The sequence below is a fragment of the Saccopteryx bilineata genome, chromosome 3, assembly GCF_036850765.1.
Source record: "Saccopteryx bilineata isolate mSacBil1 chromosome 3, mSacBil1_pri_phased_curated, whole genome shotgun sequence".
Lineage (NCBI taxonomy): Eukaryota > Metazoa > Chordata > Mammalia > Chiroptera > Emballonuridae > Saccopteryx > Saccopteryx bilineata.
Genome location: NC_089492.1, coordinates 282,762,858 through 282,782,082, shown reverse-complemented (window position 1 = coordinate 282,782,082; position 19,225 = coordinate 282,762,858). Strand labels below are relative to the sequence as shown.

Below are 19,225 nucleotides of genomic sequence, written 5' to 3'. Positions count from 1 at the left end.
GGGTCCTTTGGCCAGGAAGGCATACAGAGGCACAGGCTGGACTTGGAAGACCCAGGTACAGCCAGGTCTCTCTACCAGTTAACGGTGTTCCACTCGACAAGCAATCTGACCTCTCTGAGCACGTGGCTCCCACCCCAGTCACCTCCTGGGATGGGGTCAGGGTGAAGATTAAATGAAATGTTTCCCCCCCAAAAAGCAAAAGTCTCCTTTATAAGGAAAAACATGTTTAAGCAAAATGAGGGGGGAAATAGGCAAAAGAGAGTCCATATACACCTAAGGTTTATTTCTTTAAGAATATTGCAATACAGGAAAAATTAATTTTTAAGACTTTGGTTAAGATCCACAGATTCCAACCGTTCAGCCTCCAGTAGCCCTAAACTTGCTGATCTGAGAGAGATGTTGGTTGGTTTGTAGCTAAAAAAAAAAGTCTCACAGTTCGGTGGTTCTCCAGTGGGGGCCCACCAGGCCACCAGGGGACACCTGACAATGTCTGAAGACATTTCTGATCACTCTTCAGGGAGGGGTGCTCCTGGCCCTTAGTGGGTAGAGGCCAGGGATACTGTCAGGAAAGCACCCCACCCCCACCCCAGCATGAATTATCTGGCTCCAAATGTCCACGGTGCAGTTGTTGAGAAGCACTGCTCTAGAGAAAATACAAGGATGTCAGACACGGTCACTAGCCGGGCAGCCAGCCACTGGCCGAAAGCCACACGTTGTCCAGGGCATTCTTCCGCTCCTCTTCCTCTGTTGGCAGTCATTGGGCTCCAATTTGGTCGCTGCCAAGAGCCCGTCTGCCACCAGCTGAGGAGCCAACCTTCAACACGCTACAAAATCCTCCAATGCATGACAGCTGCAGTTGAAGGGAAACCCAGGCCTCAGTCGACCCCGGACCCCAGATGGGGAGCAGGAAAGTTTTGGGGTGAAAGGTAAGGCAGGGGGGGTCTAGGGCCCTGGCTTCATTAAGTTTTAAAGAAGAGTTTTTTCCGGAGGAAATTAAAACAACCAGGAATCTGTTTGTAAATCCCTTTCTCCGAAACAGCGTTGGCGACCTGTGAAAACACGACCACAGGGAGGTCTGTGAGTTCTCTCGATCGAAGTACAGAATTCCTTCGATTTCTGGAACTGAAGAGGAGCTTGGGAGCATGTCCCCTGAGTAAGCACTTTTAAATGGCTCTAACTGCAGCCTCCTGGGGGGCGGTGTTAAAGAACAAGCATCTCAACCACAAGAAAACTCAGAATTCAAAATTTCAAAATTCAAAAAATTGACAAAGTTCAAATCAGAATGAAAGGCTTGCTTGAAGAGTAGAGAAGCGACGGGCCCCAGGACCGGAGTGTACTACCTGGCCCTGATGGACCCCCACCCCCCACCCAGGCTGCCTGACGTTCACCTGCCCAGGACCATGGCACGTGGGGGCCCTACACTTGGACTTCTCTCCACTCTGCTCAGCAAAGCACAGAGCCAGAGCCTCCTCGGAGAAAAGGAGGGGCCCCAGCCCACACAACCCCTTCTCACGGCGCAGAACACCTGAGCGGAGTAGGTGGGGCCCCGGTGAGCTCGGGGACCCTCGGAGGAGTGGGATTTCACTTAGTGTGTCTGGGGCCCCATCAGACTGTCCTTCCCTGGTCTCTCGCTGGGGCCTCCCAAGAAGGGGACATCCTAATGAGGATTCATGATTCCTGGGGGTTAAGAGCAGATGACCATGCAGTGGGGCAAAGGGTACAGGGACAGCCCCACAACCTGCCCTCGGGGATGCCATGCTGTCTGGCCACTGAGAGAGCCAACCCTGGTGCTGAGGACCAGCTCTGTCAGTGGGGAGAGTGGAACGTGTCAGGCTGGGGACCTCCGAAAAGCTGAGGATGGTGGCCCTGGGAATAAGGGGCAAATGTCACTGTCGGCAGTGACATGCATTAGAGAAGCAACAGCCCCGGCTCACAGCAAGCTGAAGTGCAGAAGCAGCTGGGGTTTCCCCATCTTTTGCCTGTGCTCTACCTGCTCCCCCACACCTGTCCCTCCCACCAGCCTGCCCTCCCCTTCCCAGAAGGCGGGGCTCACCCTGAGCAGGAGGCTCTGCAGGTCTTCAGAGTGAGCCCACTGCTCAAAAATGCCATCCAGGGTCTCGATGTACCAAGAGCCACGCTTGGGATCCCTCCAGGAGACAAAACCTTTGGAAAGAGAAAGGCTGAACTTTGTCGGAGAGTGGTCCCCTCCCCAGGCCTGCAGGCAGGGACCACCTCTGGACGCTGACCCATTTACACCTCCAGCAGGAGCAGCCCACATCTCTGTGCTCTGTCCCACTTGTGAGCTTATTTCATCCTCACCGTCACCTCGTGACATTGGTTATGAGGATGTTTCCCAACAAGGAAACCAAAGCTCAGAGAAGTCAAGTGACTTCCCTGAGGGACAAGAAAGGAGGAAGACTAACAGCTGTCCCCGTGCTGTGTCCCAGGCACTGTGCTTGGTGATGTCCAGCCACCCTGTTAATCCCCATGACCACCCCTGAGGTATGATGATTATTCCCATTTTAAAGATGAGAAATTTGAGGCAAGGCCAAGCAGTGGGTGAGGCACACAAGCCCAAGGGCGCATGCCTCCTTAAATTTTTTATCCTAGGCACCTCGCTTGCCTTGACCCGAGACTCAGAGAGGTGCAGTAACTTGCTCAGCATCACACAGGTGGCAAGAGGCAGAACCAAGACTCACACATAGGTCTTTTCTTTCACAACACAATTGCTTCTAGGACAGGTAGGGGAACCCACTGGCAGATGCACTCACCTGGGAAGGTGGAGTAAGACACAAAGATGTCACTCGGTGTAGGCAAACTAGACACAGCATCTGGCTGGTCACAGTGGCCTGGGTCATCCTGGAATGGGGCAGCATCTGACTCGGGGTTACTGCCAGGGGTCCTGTCCTCAGGGAAGGTGGAGACCACCTCAAACCCATGGTCTTTCTGCTCTTCAGGAAGCAAAAATAGATACATTTGTCACTGAAACACACAGACCAGAGCTCCTGCTCCATGTAGCCTGTCCCCAACCCAAGACTGCCTTCTAGAGCGGGGCAAACATGAGCGGGAAACTGAAATAGAAGCTTTACTTTTTCCTACAACAAAAGTTGTACACCTTTATTAAGTAAAACTTGGGGGCAGAGGGTGGGAAGATGCAGAAATTTTAAAAACAGCTATAAAAAGTTATAAGGTAGGCCCTGGCCGGTGGTTCAATGGATAGAGCATCGGCCCAGGCATATGGATGTCCCAGGTTCAATTCCCAGTCTGGGTACACAGGAGAAATGATCATCTGCTTTCCCCTGCCCTCTTCCCCTTCTCTCCCTCTTCTCCTCCTGCCATCAGTGGGTTCGAGCATGGCTCCAGGCACTGAGGATAGCTCGGTTAGTTCAAGCGATCAGCCTCAGGTGCTAAAAATAGCTCAGTACTTGAACACCAGCCCCAGACAGGGTCGTCTAGTGGATCCCAGTCAGGGTGCATGCGGGAGTCTGCCTCACTACCTCCCCTCTTCTCACTTAAAAAAAAAAAAGAAGAAAAAAGTTACAAGGTATACAACCAAAAGAATTGAAAACAGGTATCCAAACAAAAACTTGTACACAAAGGCACACAGCATTATTATTCACAATAGGCAAAAGGTGGAAACAACCCAAGTGTCCATCCACAGATGAACAGATAAAATGTGGCAGAGATAGTCAATGGAATACTAGTTAGACTTAAAAAGGAATGAAGTGCCTGACCAAGCGGTGGTGCAGTGGATAGAGCGTCAGACTGGGATGTGGAAGACCCAGGTTCAAGACACCAAGGTCGCCAGCTTGAGTGTGGGCTCATCTGGTTTGAGCAAAGCTCACCAGCTTGGACCCAAGGTCTCTAGCTTGAGCAAGGGGTTACTTGGTCTGCTGTAGCCCCATGGTCAAGGCACATATGAGAAAGCAATCAATGAACAACTAAGGTGTCGCAACAAAAAACTGATGATTGATGCTTCTCATCTCTCTCTGTTCCTGTCTGTCTGTCCCTATCTATCCCTCTCTTTGACTCTCTGTCTCTGTAAAAAAAAAAAAAAAGGTAACGAAGTACTGATCCATAACACACGTGGATCAATTTTGAATGCATACCAAGTGAAAGAAGCCAGACACAAGGGGCCTCCTCCTGTGTTTCCATTTATCTGAAATGACCAGAATAGTAAATCCATAGAGAAGAAAGCAGATTAGCTGCCGCCAGGGGCTGGGAGAAGGCAGGAACAGAGAGTAACTGCTCACAGGTACGGGGTTTCTTTTCAGGGTGATGAAAAAGTTCTGGAGTTAGATAGCACTGATGTAAAGGTACTTATTAATGCCACTGAATTATATACTTCAAAATGGCTAAAATGGTATGTCATTAAAAAATAAAACAAGTCACCCTGGCGGGTTGGCTCAGTGGTAGAGCGTCGGCCTGGCGTGCAGGAGTCCCGGGTTTGATTCCCAGCCAGGGCACACAGGAGAAGCGCCCATCTACTTCTCCACCCCTCCTCCTCTCCTTCCTCTCTCTCTCTCTTCCCCTCCCGCAGCCAAGGCTCCATTGGAGCAAAGTTGGCCTGGGCGCTGAGGATGGCTCTGTGGCCTCTGCCTCAGGCGCTAGAATGGCTCTGGATGCAACAGAGTAACGCCCCAGATGGGCAGAGCATCGCCCCCTGGTGGGCGTGCCGGAGGATCCAGGTCGGGCGTATGTGGGAGTCTGTCTGACTGCCTCCCCGTTTCCAGCTTCGGAAAAATGCAAAAAAAAAAAAAAAAAAAGCAAAAAAAACCAAGTCACATTATTTCAGCCTTTAAAAGGGAAGGAAATTCTGATACATGTCACAGTATGGATGAACCGTGAAGACATTAAGCAAAGTAAAATAAGCCAGTCATAAGAAGATAAATATAAGATTCTACTTATAAGAGGTGCCTAGAGTAGTCCAACTCACAGAAACAGAAAATAGAATAGTGGTTACCGGGTTGGGGAGGGGTAGAATGGGGAGTTAGTGTTTACTGGGTACAGGGTTTCAGTCTGGCAGAATGAAAAGCATTCTGAAGATAGATGGTCATGACAGTCACCCAACAACATGACTGGGTTCATACCACTGAGCTATACACCTAAGTTGTATGTGCACTGTACCACAATGTTTTTAAATATTTAAAAAATTACCAAAAAAGGTCACAAAACAGTATATAATGTATGATCCACTTGGCATATGCAGGATGGAAGGATGGATGGACAGATGGATGGATGAATGGATGAATGAGAAACAAAAAATCCCGGAAGAAAACATGCCAATTATTAAAAATGGCTACTACCTCTGGGGAACAAGATTGGGAACAGGGATGACAGAGGACTTTTACTTTCATCTTCATATACCTCTAAAGTCTTTGATGTGTGTGTGTGGTTTAATGAGCATGAATTATTTTCGATCTCATAAGTTTACAGTAGTTATTTTGTAGTTGGGTGGGTTTTTTTTTTAAGATTTTACTTATTAATTTTTTTTTTAGAGAGAGAGAAAAAAATGCGGGGGTGGAAGGTGGGAAGTATCTACTCGTATGTACCCTGACCAGGCAAGTTTGGGGTTTTGAAGCGGTGACCTCAGCATTTCAGGTTGACACTTTATCCACTGTGCCACCACAAGTCAGGCTGGCTGCTTTTCTAACCACATTAATGGCCTCTTCACCATCACACATTAAATCTCAACGTGATGATTCAAAACAAAGCATAGCCCAGCCGGGTCGGCAGCACCCGAAGGCAACCATGGCCAGCAGCTGGCCGCATCTCCTTCCAGGTGTTTGTCGACTTGTTTCTACCTGCTGATTCACAGGTTCAACTAATCATGCTTCATTTCTCGATCACAGCATCATGAGGCTTTTCCTAATGAAGGATCATTACAGAGCCTTCTTTAAAATCGCGGTCTATGGTACAGGTGGCAGGCACACGCACACGCGCGCACGCACACACGCACATGCAGTACCCCTGGCACGCAGAGCATCCACACAGGCACTGAGGGAATACACAAAGTAAGAAGATGGGATTCTTCTGTCCAGGTTGTTCAATGCCCAAACTTATAAAACATGTATTAAGACTTAGAATTTAAAATAACACCATATAAAATGCATCTTTTCTTTCTGAAGGATGATAGTTGAGGAGACTGTCCACAACATCATAGAGCACCCCCTTCAAGACAACCAAAGGAAGAAAAATCGCCATCCTTGGTTCTGTCCTAGGAATATACCAGGGGGACCTTATGCGTGATTCTACCTTACCCTGTCCCCCCTCGGCCGCTGGGAAGCGCAAGCCATGTCTGCAGGCAGCCGCCACAGGCGGGCAGGACCTCCCAGGGGGCATCTCCAGACTCCAAACCTGCTCTTCCTTGCACCTCCTCTATCTTGTTCTGCTGCACCACTCGGACCTCTGAAGCTACTACCTCAAGTCCTTTTATGGATTCGAAGGAGGCATCAAGTCACAGGTGACAGGACCCATGGAGATGTTTACAGCTTCTGACCCAGGAATTCCCTAAGGAAATGTAGTAATTCAGGTGGAGCCGGAAGCCTTCTATATAAAGACATTTGTGGACATGAGAGCCAAAAATTAGATATCCCCTAAATGGTCAACATTAGGGAAATGGTTTAGAGGGCGCATAGCACTAAAGCAGAAGGTTAAGGCATCATCTGAACTGGCGACAGGGAAGGCTGTGGAGGTGTGGGGCCACGCAGAAGGGATTATGTGAGAGGAGAAATAAATGCAGACTGAAGCGTGGGCCGGGACCCAAGGTAAGAGGCTAGAATGAGACGGCTGTGTCAGGCTTACAGGGTTCGGGTGACTTTAAATTGTCACAGTCTGTCTTTTTTTTTTTTTTTTTGCATTTTTCCGAAGCTGGAAACGGGGAGGCAGTCAGACAGACTCCTGCATGTGCCCGACCGGGATCCACCTGGCATGCCCACCAGGGAGTGATGCTCTGCCCATCTGCGGCATTGCTCTGTTGCAACCAGAGCCATTCTAGCGCCTGAGGCAGAGGCCATAGAGCCATCCTCAGCACCCGGGCCAACTTTGCTCCAGTGGAGCCCTGGCTGCGGGAGGGGAAGAGAGAGACAGAGAGGAAGGAGAGGGGAAGGGGTGGAGAAGCAGATGGGCGCTTCTCCTGTGTGCCCTGGCCGGGAATCGAACCCAGGACTCCTGCACGCCAGGCTGATGCTCTACCACTGAGCCAACCGGCCAGGGCCACTGTCACAGTCTGTCTTTTTGATGTTAAAATCCAAATGCCCCCAAAGCAGTGGAAGGCCTGGAAAACAGAATGGTCAAGGCAAGACTCAGGCCACACACAGCTCAGCCAGAGGCACCAGGGTGGTGACCCTGAGGAGGTCTCCAAGAATGAGTTCCTGGGAAGCAGAGCCCCCTGCAGGGTATCACAGGCTACTCAGGAAAGAAGGCAGCTAGAAAGAGCTTCAGGAGAACAGGCAGAGGAGGCGTGGCCCAGAGGGTTCCTGAGGGGAGGGTTTCTGGAGCAGGAGACTGGGCCCCAGCCTCCAATGGGAGACTGAGAACAGTCCTGGTGGGAAAAATGGCCCATCGGGCAGGCCCACGGGCAGGAGAACGGGCAGCGTGAGTGGCTGGACCTATGGTAGGAAATGACAAGGAGGGAGAGAGGTCACGTTCACCTAGGGAGGCTGGGGTCCCATCTGCAGGATAGTTCCAGCAGCCCCATAACGATAACTCCAACATCGGCCGACCTCTGCCCCCATACAGCTGAAGCTTAGAAACTCGGTGATTTCCGTTCTCACAGCTCACATGCAGGGTCCAGGACTCTGCCTTATCCCTGTCTGCCTCTTAGCTCCCTGCTCTGCTCCACAGAGGCCGTCAGGCCCGCAAAGGGGGGCCTCTGAGGTATGTGCACGCTGGACCAGAGCTTACTCAGTTCACTACTTCTGGTTATTTTCTTGGCTGAGATTCTGGGATCTGGCCTAGGTGTCTGGGAATGACTTACTCGGAACAGGGGAGGGAACCTGAGATGTGAGCGTGGGATTGCTGCTCATGCAGCAGGGGGACAGGGCACTTCGGTGGGGGCTGACAAGAAGGCCCTAAGGAGACAGGAGTGGGGCAGATGCAACAGGATCCAAGAGGAGGGGGTATGGGGAGAGTGAGTCAGACAGCGGACGCTAGCCGTGTGTGCATGCACGTGGCATCCTCATGCTACAGATCTGATGTGACAGCCTGGCGCCGGGGTTCTGCATTTTATGCACAGCTTTGTCCTTAAAGAGCCCCACTGACTCAGAACCAAGCCCCTGGGGGGCAGGGCTAGCTTCCCCATCCGGGAAGAGGAGCGGTCCCTCAGCATACACAATCCACAACCGCGGTAACATATTGTGCTTCCTTCTGCCTTCTCAGCGTGAGCCCTAAAATTCTGAACAGGCGTCACCCAAAATGAACAGCTTGGCCCCACAGAGGCCCATCCGCTTCGGCCAAGTGCATCGTCATGCTGTGTCACCTCAGATCACGCTACTTACGGACATTCCACCCCAAAGTGACCGACGCGGACGCACATTTTTCCGCCCTGGTACCTGCACGGCCTCTTAAGGAAGGGGGTTAGAGGACTTTTAAATTTTTCCAATTGTAACAACAGTGGACTTTAAAAATAGCAACCTAAGAGTCACCAAAATCCAGGACAGATTTTCAGATGCATGTAAAACAACAGGACACCCCTCCAGACACAGAGACCGCAGACATTTCTGTATTCCTGTTCTCAGCCTACAGACCACCCCCGTGTGGCAATAGCGTTAACCACAGCCTGCTGGGGGCCCAGCGGGGACCTGGACTCCAAAGGCAGCTGCATTCCAGAGTTGGACTCTTTCTCTCCCCAGTGAGTTGTTTTGCTTTTGAATGGCAGGAGTCTACGCTATGTCCAAGTTTACTCCCAGATATTTATATAGGGTTCTATTTCAAAGTCAAGTTGAAATAATTAAAATCTACATAAGATGCAACCAAACTGTGAGCTCTGTGCCAGCTGTAGGCAGACAGGCCTGGCCCTGCCCGTGGACAGCTGACCAGGGGATGAGGCCGTGTGAACACCAGGAGAAGGTGCTGTGATGGAAGAACAGCAGCTGCAGGAGCACAAGGACCAGCTGACCCTGACTGTTCAAGGAAGCGGGTGTTTAGGGAAGACTTCCTGGAGGCGGTGACAGTAAGTTACAATCAGAAGGATGGATGCTTAAGAGTTGGCCAGGAGACAAGAGAGGATGGCCCAGGGAAAGGCTGAGGCATAAGCCAGAGCCTGTGACGTCTGGGAAGGCTGAGCAGTGCTGGACGGGCACAGCATGCCAGGCTTGGGGACACAAAGTGTCCGGGGCCGGTTAACCAAGGAACTTGTAGGCCCCACTAAGGAGTCCAAAGACACCGCCAAGATCCTCTGTGCTACTGAAAATGGATATACTGGGATGGGCACAGGGCTGAGGGCACCCTGACTGTAACTTGCCCGGAAAGCTGGCCTCCCTTCCTTGGGGTAGTGGAAAGGAGGTCTAGTTGATGGAGGTCAGGAGAATGACGACAGGAAAATGGAGTTTTTCTTTCTCCTCCGCTGTGTTTATTTTTGTCGAATCTCTGCAGCCGAAGCTGCCGAAGCTGCAGGCGCCTCTGGCTACAGCCCTGTGGGACCAAGACCCTCACCTCGAAAAGCTGGATGAAGCTGAGGCCCACTCTAGCCAGATGCAGGTGCTGCCATTCAGACAGCAGTGACCATGTTTGGGACCCTCTGACTGCCTGGAGACCCCCCGGGACATCGTGAGGGGCTGGATGGAGAAGCAGGCGGCGGTGGCCCCTCCCCCACCAGCTTCTTCTGCAGGGACGCTGAGGACCCGCTTACCTCCACCACAGGCCTGGATGAAAAAGAGCTTGGGCTTCCCTCCCAAGCTGGGGCAGCTGGTTCCATTGAAGATGTTCACGATTCTCTCGATGGACACAGGACACCCATCTGTGCCATAAACAGCCCCCGGGAACTGGAGGTGGCTGGCCTAGGAGACCAAGAATCCTGGTTACAAAACCAAGATGTCAGGTAGAATCCCAACAGCCTGTTCAGAGGCTCAGAGGAGGCGGCAAGAGAGGCCAGCGTTCAGAAGGTCCCCGCCAGGGGCACAAGGTTGATTTAGACAGAGCAGGTTGGTTCTGGATGGGCCCTGGTCAGCTTCCATTCCAAGAGTCTCAAACTCACAGGTCTATAGGGGCCAAAAAAGCCTAACTGGAGGCCCTGGCCGGTTGGCTCAGCGGTAGAGCGTCGGCCTGGCATGCGGGGGACCTGGGTTCGATTCCCGGCCAGGGCACATAGGAGAGGTGCCCATTTGCTTCTCCACCCCCCGCATTCTTCCTCTCTGTCTCTCTCTTCCCCTCCCGCAGCCAAGGCTCCATTGGAGCAAAGATGGCCCGGGCGCTGGGGATGGCTCCTTGGCCTCTGCCCCAGGCGCTAGAATGGCTCTGGTCGCGGCAGAGCGACGCCCCGGAGGGGCAGAGCATTGCCCCCTGGTGGGCAGAGCATCACCCCAGGTGGGCGTGCCAGGTGGATCCCGGTCGGGCGCATGCAGGAGTCTGTCGGACTATCTCTCCCCATTTCCAGCTTCAGAAAAATACAAAAAAAAAAAAGCCTAACTGGAGAGTGCCAGCCAGACAGCCAGCTTCTTCTAGATCAGTGGCTCTCCAAGCGTGGTCCCCAGAGCAGTACCATCAGTATCACCTGGAAGTTGAAAGACATCCAGATTCTGGGCCCCACCCAGAGCTCCTAAATCAGAAACCCTGAGAGAGGAGACCAGCAACCAGATACTTCAGGTGCCTCTCATGCTGTTCGACCACTGTAGATCAAGTCTTCTCAAACTTCATGTGCACGGGATCCTGGTCAAGTGCAGGCTCTGAATGAGGAGTGCTTGGTGGGGCCCGGGAGTCTGCATGTTCACCAGCTGCCAGGTGGTGCCCATGATGCTGGTTTAGTGGCCACGCCGTGAAGGAAACAACCTAAGGGATAGCCCCTGTCTGGCTACAGGCCATACAGCATGCTCTGTGAGGACCTCAACTTAAAAGATGAGGAAACTGAGGCCCAGGAAGGAGAACAGCCTTGGACACAATGACCCAGCACATCAGTGGCCACACGCAGAGTGGGCCTCAGTGTCCTGATGCCCAGCCAGCAGCAAAGGGCCCAGAGCAATGCCCAGCAGGACTGAGGCAGGAGCTGGGAGCTCTTATGTGCTGTACCGGCACAGAACAAAATCCGGGGGTAGCAGCTTCGTGAGCAGAGCTTGTCTCCTCCCTGCCTCTCCCAGATGGCTTCTCCCAGGAACACCACGCCACCCAAGAGGAGACTCCAACTCCTCAGAGAGCCAGGTGGCTCTCAAGGAAACAATGGGAGGCAGACAGGGCCCCATGGCACTTCCCACAAAGCCAAGGGTGTCCTGGGCACAGGAAAGAACAGCGCTCCCGCATGCCTGTCGGTACAGCCTGCCCAGGTGCCTGCTGGGAAGCTGAGGCCTCCTACCTGACAGCCGTGAGAGAGGATGACCACCACACAGCAGTCCAGAGCCCCATGGTCCCGCTGGGACAGCTCCACTAGAGCCTGGACCATTTGCTACAAAGAGAAGGTTGCAGGTGAGCCAGAACACGGACGGACCAGGTCCCCATCCTGAGCCCACCGGAACACCTGGGCAGAGCACCTTCCCTGCTCCCAGGCCCAATACTGAAGTAATGACAGTCGTTAATAGTCACAATAGTCACCATCCTTGGGGAAAGGTGCTGTACTTGGGCACTGATCATTTAACCCTCACAGCAACCCTTGGAGGTGAATCCTGTTCTTGCTGTCTAGAGTCTAGACAATAAAACCAAGGCTCAGGCGTGACCCAGCAGGTACCAGGAGAGCCGGTCCTCCACCCAGGTCTCTGAATCTGAACCTTACACTGGTAACCACTGAGCCGTACTCCCTTGCTTGGTCCTACAGACGTAAGGGCAACTCTGGGGGAGTCACTTGCTTCCAGGGCCCCTCACAGGCCACTGCCCTGCCTCTGCATGGACAGTGATCAGGGACAGTGACGGGGACAGTGACCGGACCTTGGCCGGCAGGTTGCGCTTCGCCTCCACCGTGAAGTGAAGCAAGCGGAAGCGTCGCTCCAGCTTCTCACAGTCGATGTTGGAGCCCGTGCGGATTCGGAGCCTCGACTTCGGGCAGAAGCTCACGTTGTTGATAATGAGGCAGTAGCCACAGGGGTCTGCGTTCATGACGTAGGCCTGCCCAAGCAGAGGGACCAGCGTCAACCGGGGTCTCGCGGCATTCCTCAGGAGGGAAGGCGACCCCCTGGTTTTCACTCGTGTGGTTGACAGTCTGGAGCAATGAGACAGAAACTGGGGTCTGCCCTCCCTCTGAAGGAAGAGCAGGGTCTGCAGCCAGCATTGCGGGCACAAGCGAATAGATGACAAACCAGACCCGGGTGAGCACGAGCGGTGTGACGTACAGACACCTAGACTCAGGAGAGGGGGTTAGCAGTGGGCTCCTGACCCAGCTGCCGGGAAGGGCCTGGGGAGTGAGGTGCAGAAGGACCCAAAGCCCGTGCCACCAGCCCCAAATCATATGAAGACTCACCAAATCAGCGTTGCTCCTCAATGTCTCCTGAGCACCTGGGAGAGAGAGACAAAAAGGGGAAAAAGGAATGTCGGGGTCCAACAGGGGAGGGGCCAGCAGTCCCTCTGTGAGGGCGGCCCCCACAGCAATGTAGAAGTGGGAACTTGGGAACCCTCAGACACTGCTGACAGGAAGGGGTCAAGGGGCACCGCCGCCATGGAGAACTGTTTAGAACAGGGGTCCCCAAACTACGGCCCGCGGGCCACATGCGGCCCCCTGAGGCCACTTATCCAGCCCTCGCAGCACTTCCGGAAGGGGCACCTCTGTCATTGGTGGTCAGTGAGAGGAGCATAGTTCCCATTGAAATACTGGTCAGTTTGTTGATTAAAATTACTTGTTCTTTATTTTAAATATTGTATTTGTTCCCGTTTTGTTTTTTACTTTAAAATAAGATATGTGCAGTGTGCATAGGGATTTGTTCATAGTTTTTTTTTATAGTCCGGCCCTCCAACGGTCTGAGGGACAGTGGACTGGCCCTCTGTGTAAAAAGTTTGGGGACCCCTGGTTTAGAAGTTTCTCATGATTAAAAAATACACACCTGCCCTCCGACCAGCAATGCCACTCCCAGGTGTGGACCCAAGAGAGAGGAGCACAATGGACACAAAAAGACATGGCCACCAGTGTTCAGTGAAGCCTTTATTCCTGGTGCCCAAAATGAGGAGCAACACGAAGGTCCATCAACAGGTCAAAGGAATGCCACACAGCCTGCACGGGAGTGAGCGACCCATACATGCAACACCATGGGTCATCTCAAAAACATTATGCCAAGTAAAACGATAAATAAATAAAAAGGCCATCAAAGTATGGACAGTGCAGTCCCGTGTATGTGTAATTCTAAAGCAGAGGGTATAAGGGAATATAAGGGAGCTCTAGGAGAGGAGAGGCCCCACCCTGTGGAACCCACAGGGCCCAGCACACAGCAGGTCCTCGGGAAATGTTTGCAGAATGAATAAATGAGTAAAATGCTCATTTCTTCCTTCAGTGTCAAATAGTTTTCATTTGAATTAGCTAAAAGTCAACTAGCCACCAGCCCATAAGGTCATTGGATATTTTTTTGTGTGTGTATTTTTCTGAAATTGGAAACGGAGAGGCAGTCAGACAGACTCCTGCATTCGTCTGACCAGGATCCACCCAGCATGCCCACCAGGGGGCGATGCTCTGCCCATCCAGGATGCTGCTCTATTGTGACCAGAGCCATTCTAGTGCCTGAGGCAGAGGCCATGGAGCCATCCTCAGCGCCTGGGCCAACTTTGCTCCAATGGAGCCTTGGCTGCGGGAGGGGAAGAAAGAGACAGAGAGGAAGGAGAGGGGGAGGGGTGAAGAAGCAGATGGGCGCTTCTCCTGTGTGCCCTGGCTGGGAATCAAACCCAGGACTCCTGCACGCCAGGCCAACGTTCTACCACTGAGCCAACCAGTCAGGGCCTATTTTTATTTTTAAGCAGAGAGAACATGGTGGCTATCTCCAAGACATGTTGGAGTGTGATCCAATGATGGTGACATTCATTGCTCAGGGCAGGCCCGGACCCCTCATTGGGAACTATTTTCTCGCCAATTTAAAAGTTACACAACAGAAGCATTCACATCCCATGTTTGTTTGTTTTTATTGTTTTACCTAGCCTGAAGGTTTCTGTTAGTCCACAGACTTGATTTTAAAATGATTGCTCATTTCCAAAATTCCACTGCACCCCCAAAATATTATCCACTACTGAGGAATGTATTCATTTCTCAGATTAGCAACAATGATCCACAAAGTGACAGACTGACAGCATCCTGATGGCAGAATAGGAATTTTCTACTGCCTTCCCCCAGCTAACACCAGCTCTGACAATGACCCACAGACAAGAGTGCCTTGGCAAAGTTCAGGAGTCTAGCGGAGAAGTCCCATCACCTTGCTGATGCAAAAAGAAAGAGGCTAGGCTCTGGACGGTTGGCTCAGTAGTAGAGCATCGGCCTGGCGTGTGGAGGTCCCGGGTTCGATTCCTGGCCAGGGCACACAGGAGAAGCGCCCATTTTCTTCTCCACCCTTCCCCCTCTCTTTTCTCTCTATCTCTCTCTTCCCCTCCCGCAGCCAAGGCTCCATTGGAGCAAAGTTGGCCCGGGTGCTGAGGATGGCTCCATGGCCTCCACCTCAGGTGTTAGAATGGTTCTGACTGCAGCAGAGCAACGCTCCAGAGGGGCTGAGCATCGCCCCCTGGTGGGCATGCCAGGTGGATCCCAGTTGGGCACATGCGGGAGTCTGTCTGCCTCTACACGGCTTCTCACTCAAGGGGGGTGGGGAGAGGCTAGTCAGTAAAGACTGGAGGAGGTGATACTTCCTCAAATGTAAAAACAGTAACACAAGACTTTAAGGAACATGAAAAATCAAGAAAGCATGACACCACCAAAGGATCACAATAGTTTCCAGTGACTGACCCCAAAGAAAAGAAAACCTGAGCTTTGCCCAATAAAGAATTCAAAATCATTGTTTAAGGGAAGCTCAGTTAGCTACAAGAAAACACAGACAATTCAACAAAATCTGGAAAACTATATACAAACAAAATGAGAAGTTCAACAGAGAGAAACCAAAAAGAGAAACAGAAAATCTGGTGCTAAAGAACACAATGAATAAAATAAAATAAAACAATGCAATAGAGAACATCCATATCAGACTTGATCAAACAGAAGAAAGAATCTGTGAAGCAGAAGCCAAGTCATGTGAAATTATCCGTTTAGAAAAAGAATACATACTCATGCTTTTTAGAGGAGAGGCTGCCAAAATTAAACCACCTAAGGACTTACCAGAATATCCCACTCATCCCCTAGGAGTTCTCAGAAAGATAACACAAAAATTAAATTCTGAATTTCAGCCTGACCAGCTATACCAATGGTCACGCCCACCTGCCAAGCATGTTCTCAGTACTCACAGACATCACGGATGCTGCCAGAACCAATGTCTCCCAGCCTGGGCACCTCTGGTCTGAGAACCTCTGGATGGAGCGTGGCTGGACAGAGCTCCTCTGGCCCCAGCACCACTGGAGTAAGTTTGCCTGGATCCCACTTCACCGTTCTCGGCTCCTCAGGTTTGAGGCCCATTGGTCCGACCACCATAGGCATGAGGTCTCGGGGTCTGACAGCCTCCAGATCCCGCTGTACTGCTTGGCTTCTCGTTCTCAGCAGCGAAGCCAGGCTATTCTGGCCTGTGTCCTCTAAGCAGGAGATGAACAAAGGAAGGGCCCGACTCCCTCGAGTCTCCAGATCTATGATCAGCTGCCTGGCCTGATCATGCCGAGACCCAGAGCCTGCCCTCTGTTTGGAAAGAAAGACAAGGCAGTATTACTCAGGTACTTTCCTGTGACTCTGACCTTGTTCCCCTCTTGCCCAGATAGCATAAATCTAAATAATGAGGCATGTGGGCAAAAACTGAGCCTGCTTTTGCCTCTCTATTCATTCAGTATTTTGGAGCCATGTACTATGTGCCCAGTGCTGTGCTAAGGGCTGAAAATACAGCAGCACAAAACCTCAGTCCTCAAGGGACATAACTCACATGGGGAATGCAAACAGACAAATCAACAATGACACAGCAAGGAGAGATGTGCCACGGGGATAGCACATGGGATAGGAGGGTATAGGGGCACCCAACTCAGTCCTGGATGGTCAGAGAGAATTCCAGCAGGGGATCTTAGCTGAGGCCCTAGGGAACATCAGAAAGTGAATAGTGAGATGCAATGATGGAAGCTGGGGTGATGTGGCTACAAGCCAAGAAATGCTGGCAGCCTCTAGAGCAGGCAAGGAACAGGTTTTCCCTTTAGCCTCCAGAAGGAAATAGCCCTGCTAATACCTTGACTTTAAACCCTTAGGACTCACTTTGGACTCTTGACCTCCAGAAACGTAAGAGAAGAAGTATGTGTTGTCTTAAAAAAAAAAAAAATGAACATGGATAGTGAATTCAGAGAAACAGGAAATGAAAGTTGGAGTGGGGAACAGTAATGAGGGATGAGGCATTTGTGTCGTTATGCCAAGAAAGCTGTGGCTTCTCACAGATCTGCCTTTTAGAAAAATCAGCCTGCAGGCAGGGTAGACAATGAAGGGAGCGAGCCCCAGCCAGGTTAGGTGGCGGCTAAGATGGCACAGCTGGAAGAGAGAGAAGTGAAAGGAGAGAACAGAGGAAGAAGAAGGGAGAACCAACAGGACCTGGCCATTAATAGGATGGACTGTGAAGATGGAGAAATGGCCAAGTTTGACAGGTGTGGGGATGGTGAGGCCAGTCACTGAGACAGGCAGCAGGATGGGAACAAGAACAAGATACTGGTTATCTGTGGTTGTCCTTTGAGACCCAGCACTGGGCAAGTCCCTCAGGATCCACAGGAATAAGACGCCACCCTGTCCTCAAACGTCCTACAGCACTGCTGTCTGAGGGAACTTTCCGAGATGATGGAAAGGGTCTTTATCTGTGCTGTCAAGTATAGCAGCTCTCAGACACACGTGGCCGCTGAACACCTGTGTCCTATGACTGGGGCACTGAGTTTTTTATTGTTTAATTTTAATGACTTCAGATTTACATTTAAACAGTGACGTGTGACTAATGGCTACATGGAACAGCATGGACCTATAGTGTCACTGATAAGCTAATTCTCAGTAGCCAAACAGCTTTCTGCCGACTTCCACAAATAGATTGTGGTGTTTTAACTTCTCTCAAGAGTTATTCAACACTCACAATAAGACAGACACTTGTTTAAAGAATCATTTTATTCAGTCCCCCTCGACAACCTAAAATTACACTTATCCCCACTTTACGGAAGAGGGAAACTGAGTCATGAAAAGGTGTTGCAACTTGCTAATATATAACAAAGCCAGGATGAGGGCCCAGATCCACGTGGCCCCAAAGCCTGTGTGTTTATCCATCATACCAGGTATGGTGAAATGGTACCCATCATTCACACAGCATTCTTTAAAAATTAAGGATTTTTGCTAATTTTTAAAATGTAGTTATTGATTGTAGAGGGAGAGGGAGTGAGAGAGATAGACACATGGAACCATTCCTGTATGTGTCCTAACTGGGGATCAAACCTGCAGCCTTTGCCTACCAGGACAATGCTCTAACCAACTGAGCTATCTGGCCAGGGCTGCTAACATATAAATCAGGTAATCTGACATGAAAATGCCTGTGAATGTACTAAAAGGCATGCTATGGCCTCAACTATTTCTACTCCTCAGTACACACCAATGCAGCAGGTGCTCATAAGACTTCTTTTAATATTATTCATTGGTAATTTTTCATATGACATTTGTTCTGCTGAAGATGTCCTCACTGGGTGAGGCCAAGCTCCTGAGTGATGAAGACACTGGACACTCCGCCTGTAAGCAGTCCACAGGGCACTGGCCTGGGGCCTGCAGGGAGCCATGCACACCTCTGCACCTCATAGCCGGAAATCTCTCCTGTACCCACCTCACCTCACAAGTCTGGGGAGGATCACATAAGACAAAGATAGGAATGCTTTTAGAGAGACAACCTCTACTGTTTAACTTTATGATTCCATTACCTGCATAAGACCATTCATCTCCAAAACCCCTTACAAAACATAAACTGAACACAGGAGATAGGCACAGTCAACTACCCCATCCATGATTCCTCTGTGCCTGACACTCGACTGTCATCTCATTTAGCTCGCAGGCTAATTCTACCGTTGTCCCCATTTCACAGCCCAGGAAAGTGGCTCAAAGAGGGTAAGTGATTTGCCCAAGGGCAGGGCGTCAGGCAGTTTGCCGCCTACGGGAGCCGGACACCTCCATGCTAAAAATAATAAACGTGTCTCCTTGCTGGCGAAAGCACAGCACTGCCGCAGCTGACAGCGCTCGCTGACGGTGCAGGAGCAGAATCGCGTTAGCGAGCCCGCAGGAGGGGCTGGGAGCGTTCGCTTCGGCCGGGCAATTTAGTGGGCTCGCCGCCGCGAGGAACAACGGGGTTCCGGCACAGTTGGTTCCCGAAAGGGGGCTGGGTACTGGTTGGCACAGACAGGGAAGCTCGGCCATTAAGTTATGTTGTAGATCCAGGAACCCCCTCTGCGCGGCCTCGCCATCCCCATCTGTGACGGAAGTCTGCGCACGACCAGGGCAGCGGAGAGCGCCGTCTGGGAGCGGGCGGTGGCGCACCTGGATGTCCTCGATCATGCGGGGCGTGAAGAGCTCGCGGTTCAGCAAAGAGTCCCAGAGCGAGGCCACCTGCAGCTCGCTGACCAACTGCACGCGGCACCGCCGCAGGAGCTGCCGGTCAGCGTCGTCCATGGCGGGCAGACAGCGGGGACCCGGGCCGCCTCCGTCCGCTTCCGGGCCTCGGCTAGCGCTCCCCTCCGGCTCCCCAGGAACCGCCCCTGGGCGGGCCCCAGCGTATTTTTCTCACCCCTAGGGTCCCGCCCCCAGGCCAGGCCACCTCCAGTCCGTTCGGTTTCGCCTCTGCGCCATGCCCCGCCCCCAGGACACCCCCCGTACACGAACGCCCCGCCCCACACACGTCCCAGCTCTAGTGCCGCTTACCGGCGGCCAAAATTCAAAACCACTAGCTTTTACCGTAACTCGGAGGGCGTCACACTGCTAGTAAGGGACAGCCTTGCC

The 19,225-nt window shown here is 51.8% G+C and overlaps 1 protein-coding gene across 1 annotated transcript; it reads right to left on the bottom strand.

The window, feature by feature from the left end:
- Positions 1 to 262: 262 nt before the first annotated feature.
- On the bottom strand, positions 263 to 18,998 carry CASP9 (caspase 9). Its single transcript, XM_066270373.1, has 9 exons — positions 18,767 to 18,998; positions 15,541 to 15,922; positions 12,599 to 12,633; positions 12,070 to 12,246; positions 11,504 to 11,593; positions 9,851 to 9,998; positions 2,772 to 2,951; positions 2,054 to 2,163; positions 263 to 1,049 (listed from the first exon to the last, which is right to left on the bottom strand). Exons 1-9 carry the CDS (start codon positions 18,896 to 18,898, stop codon positions 960 to 962), a joined length of 1,344 nt encoding a protein of 447 aa, XP_066126470.1. The 5' UTR covers positions 18,899 to 18,998; the 3' UTR covers positions 263 to 959.
- Positions 18,999 to 19,225: the final 227 nt, after the last annotated feature.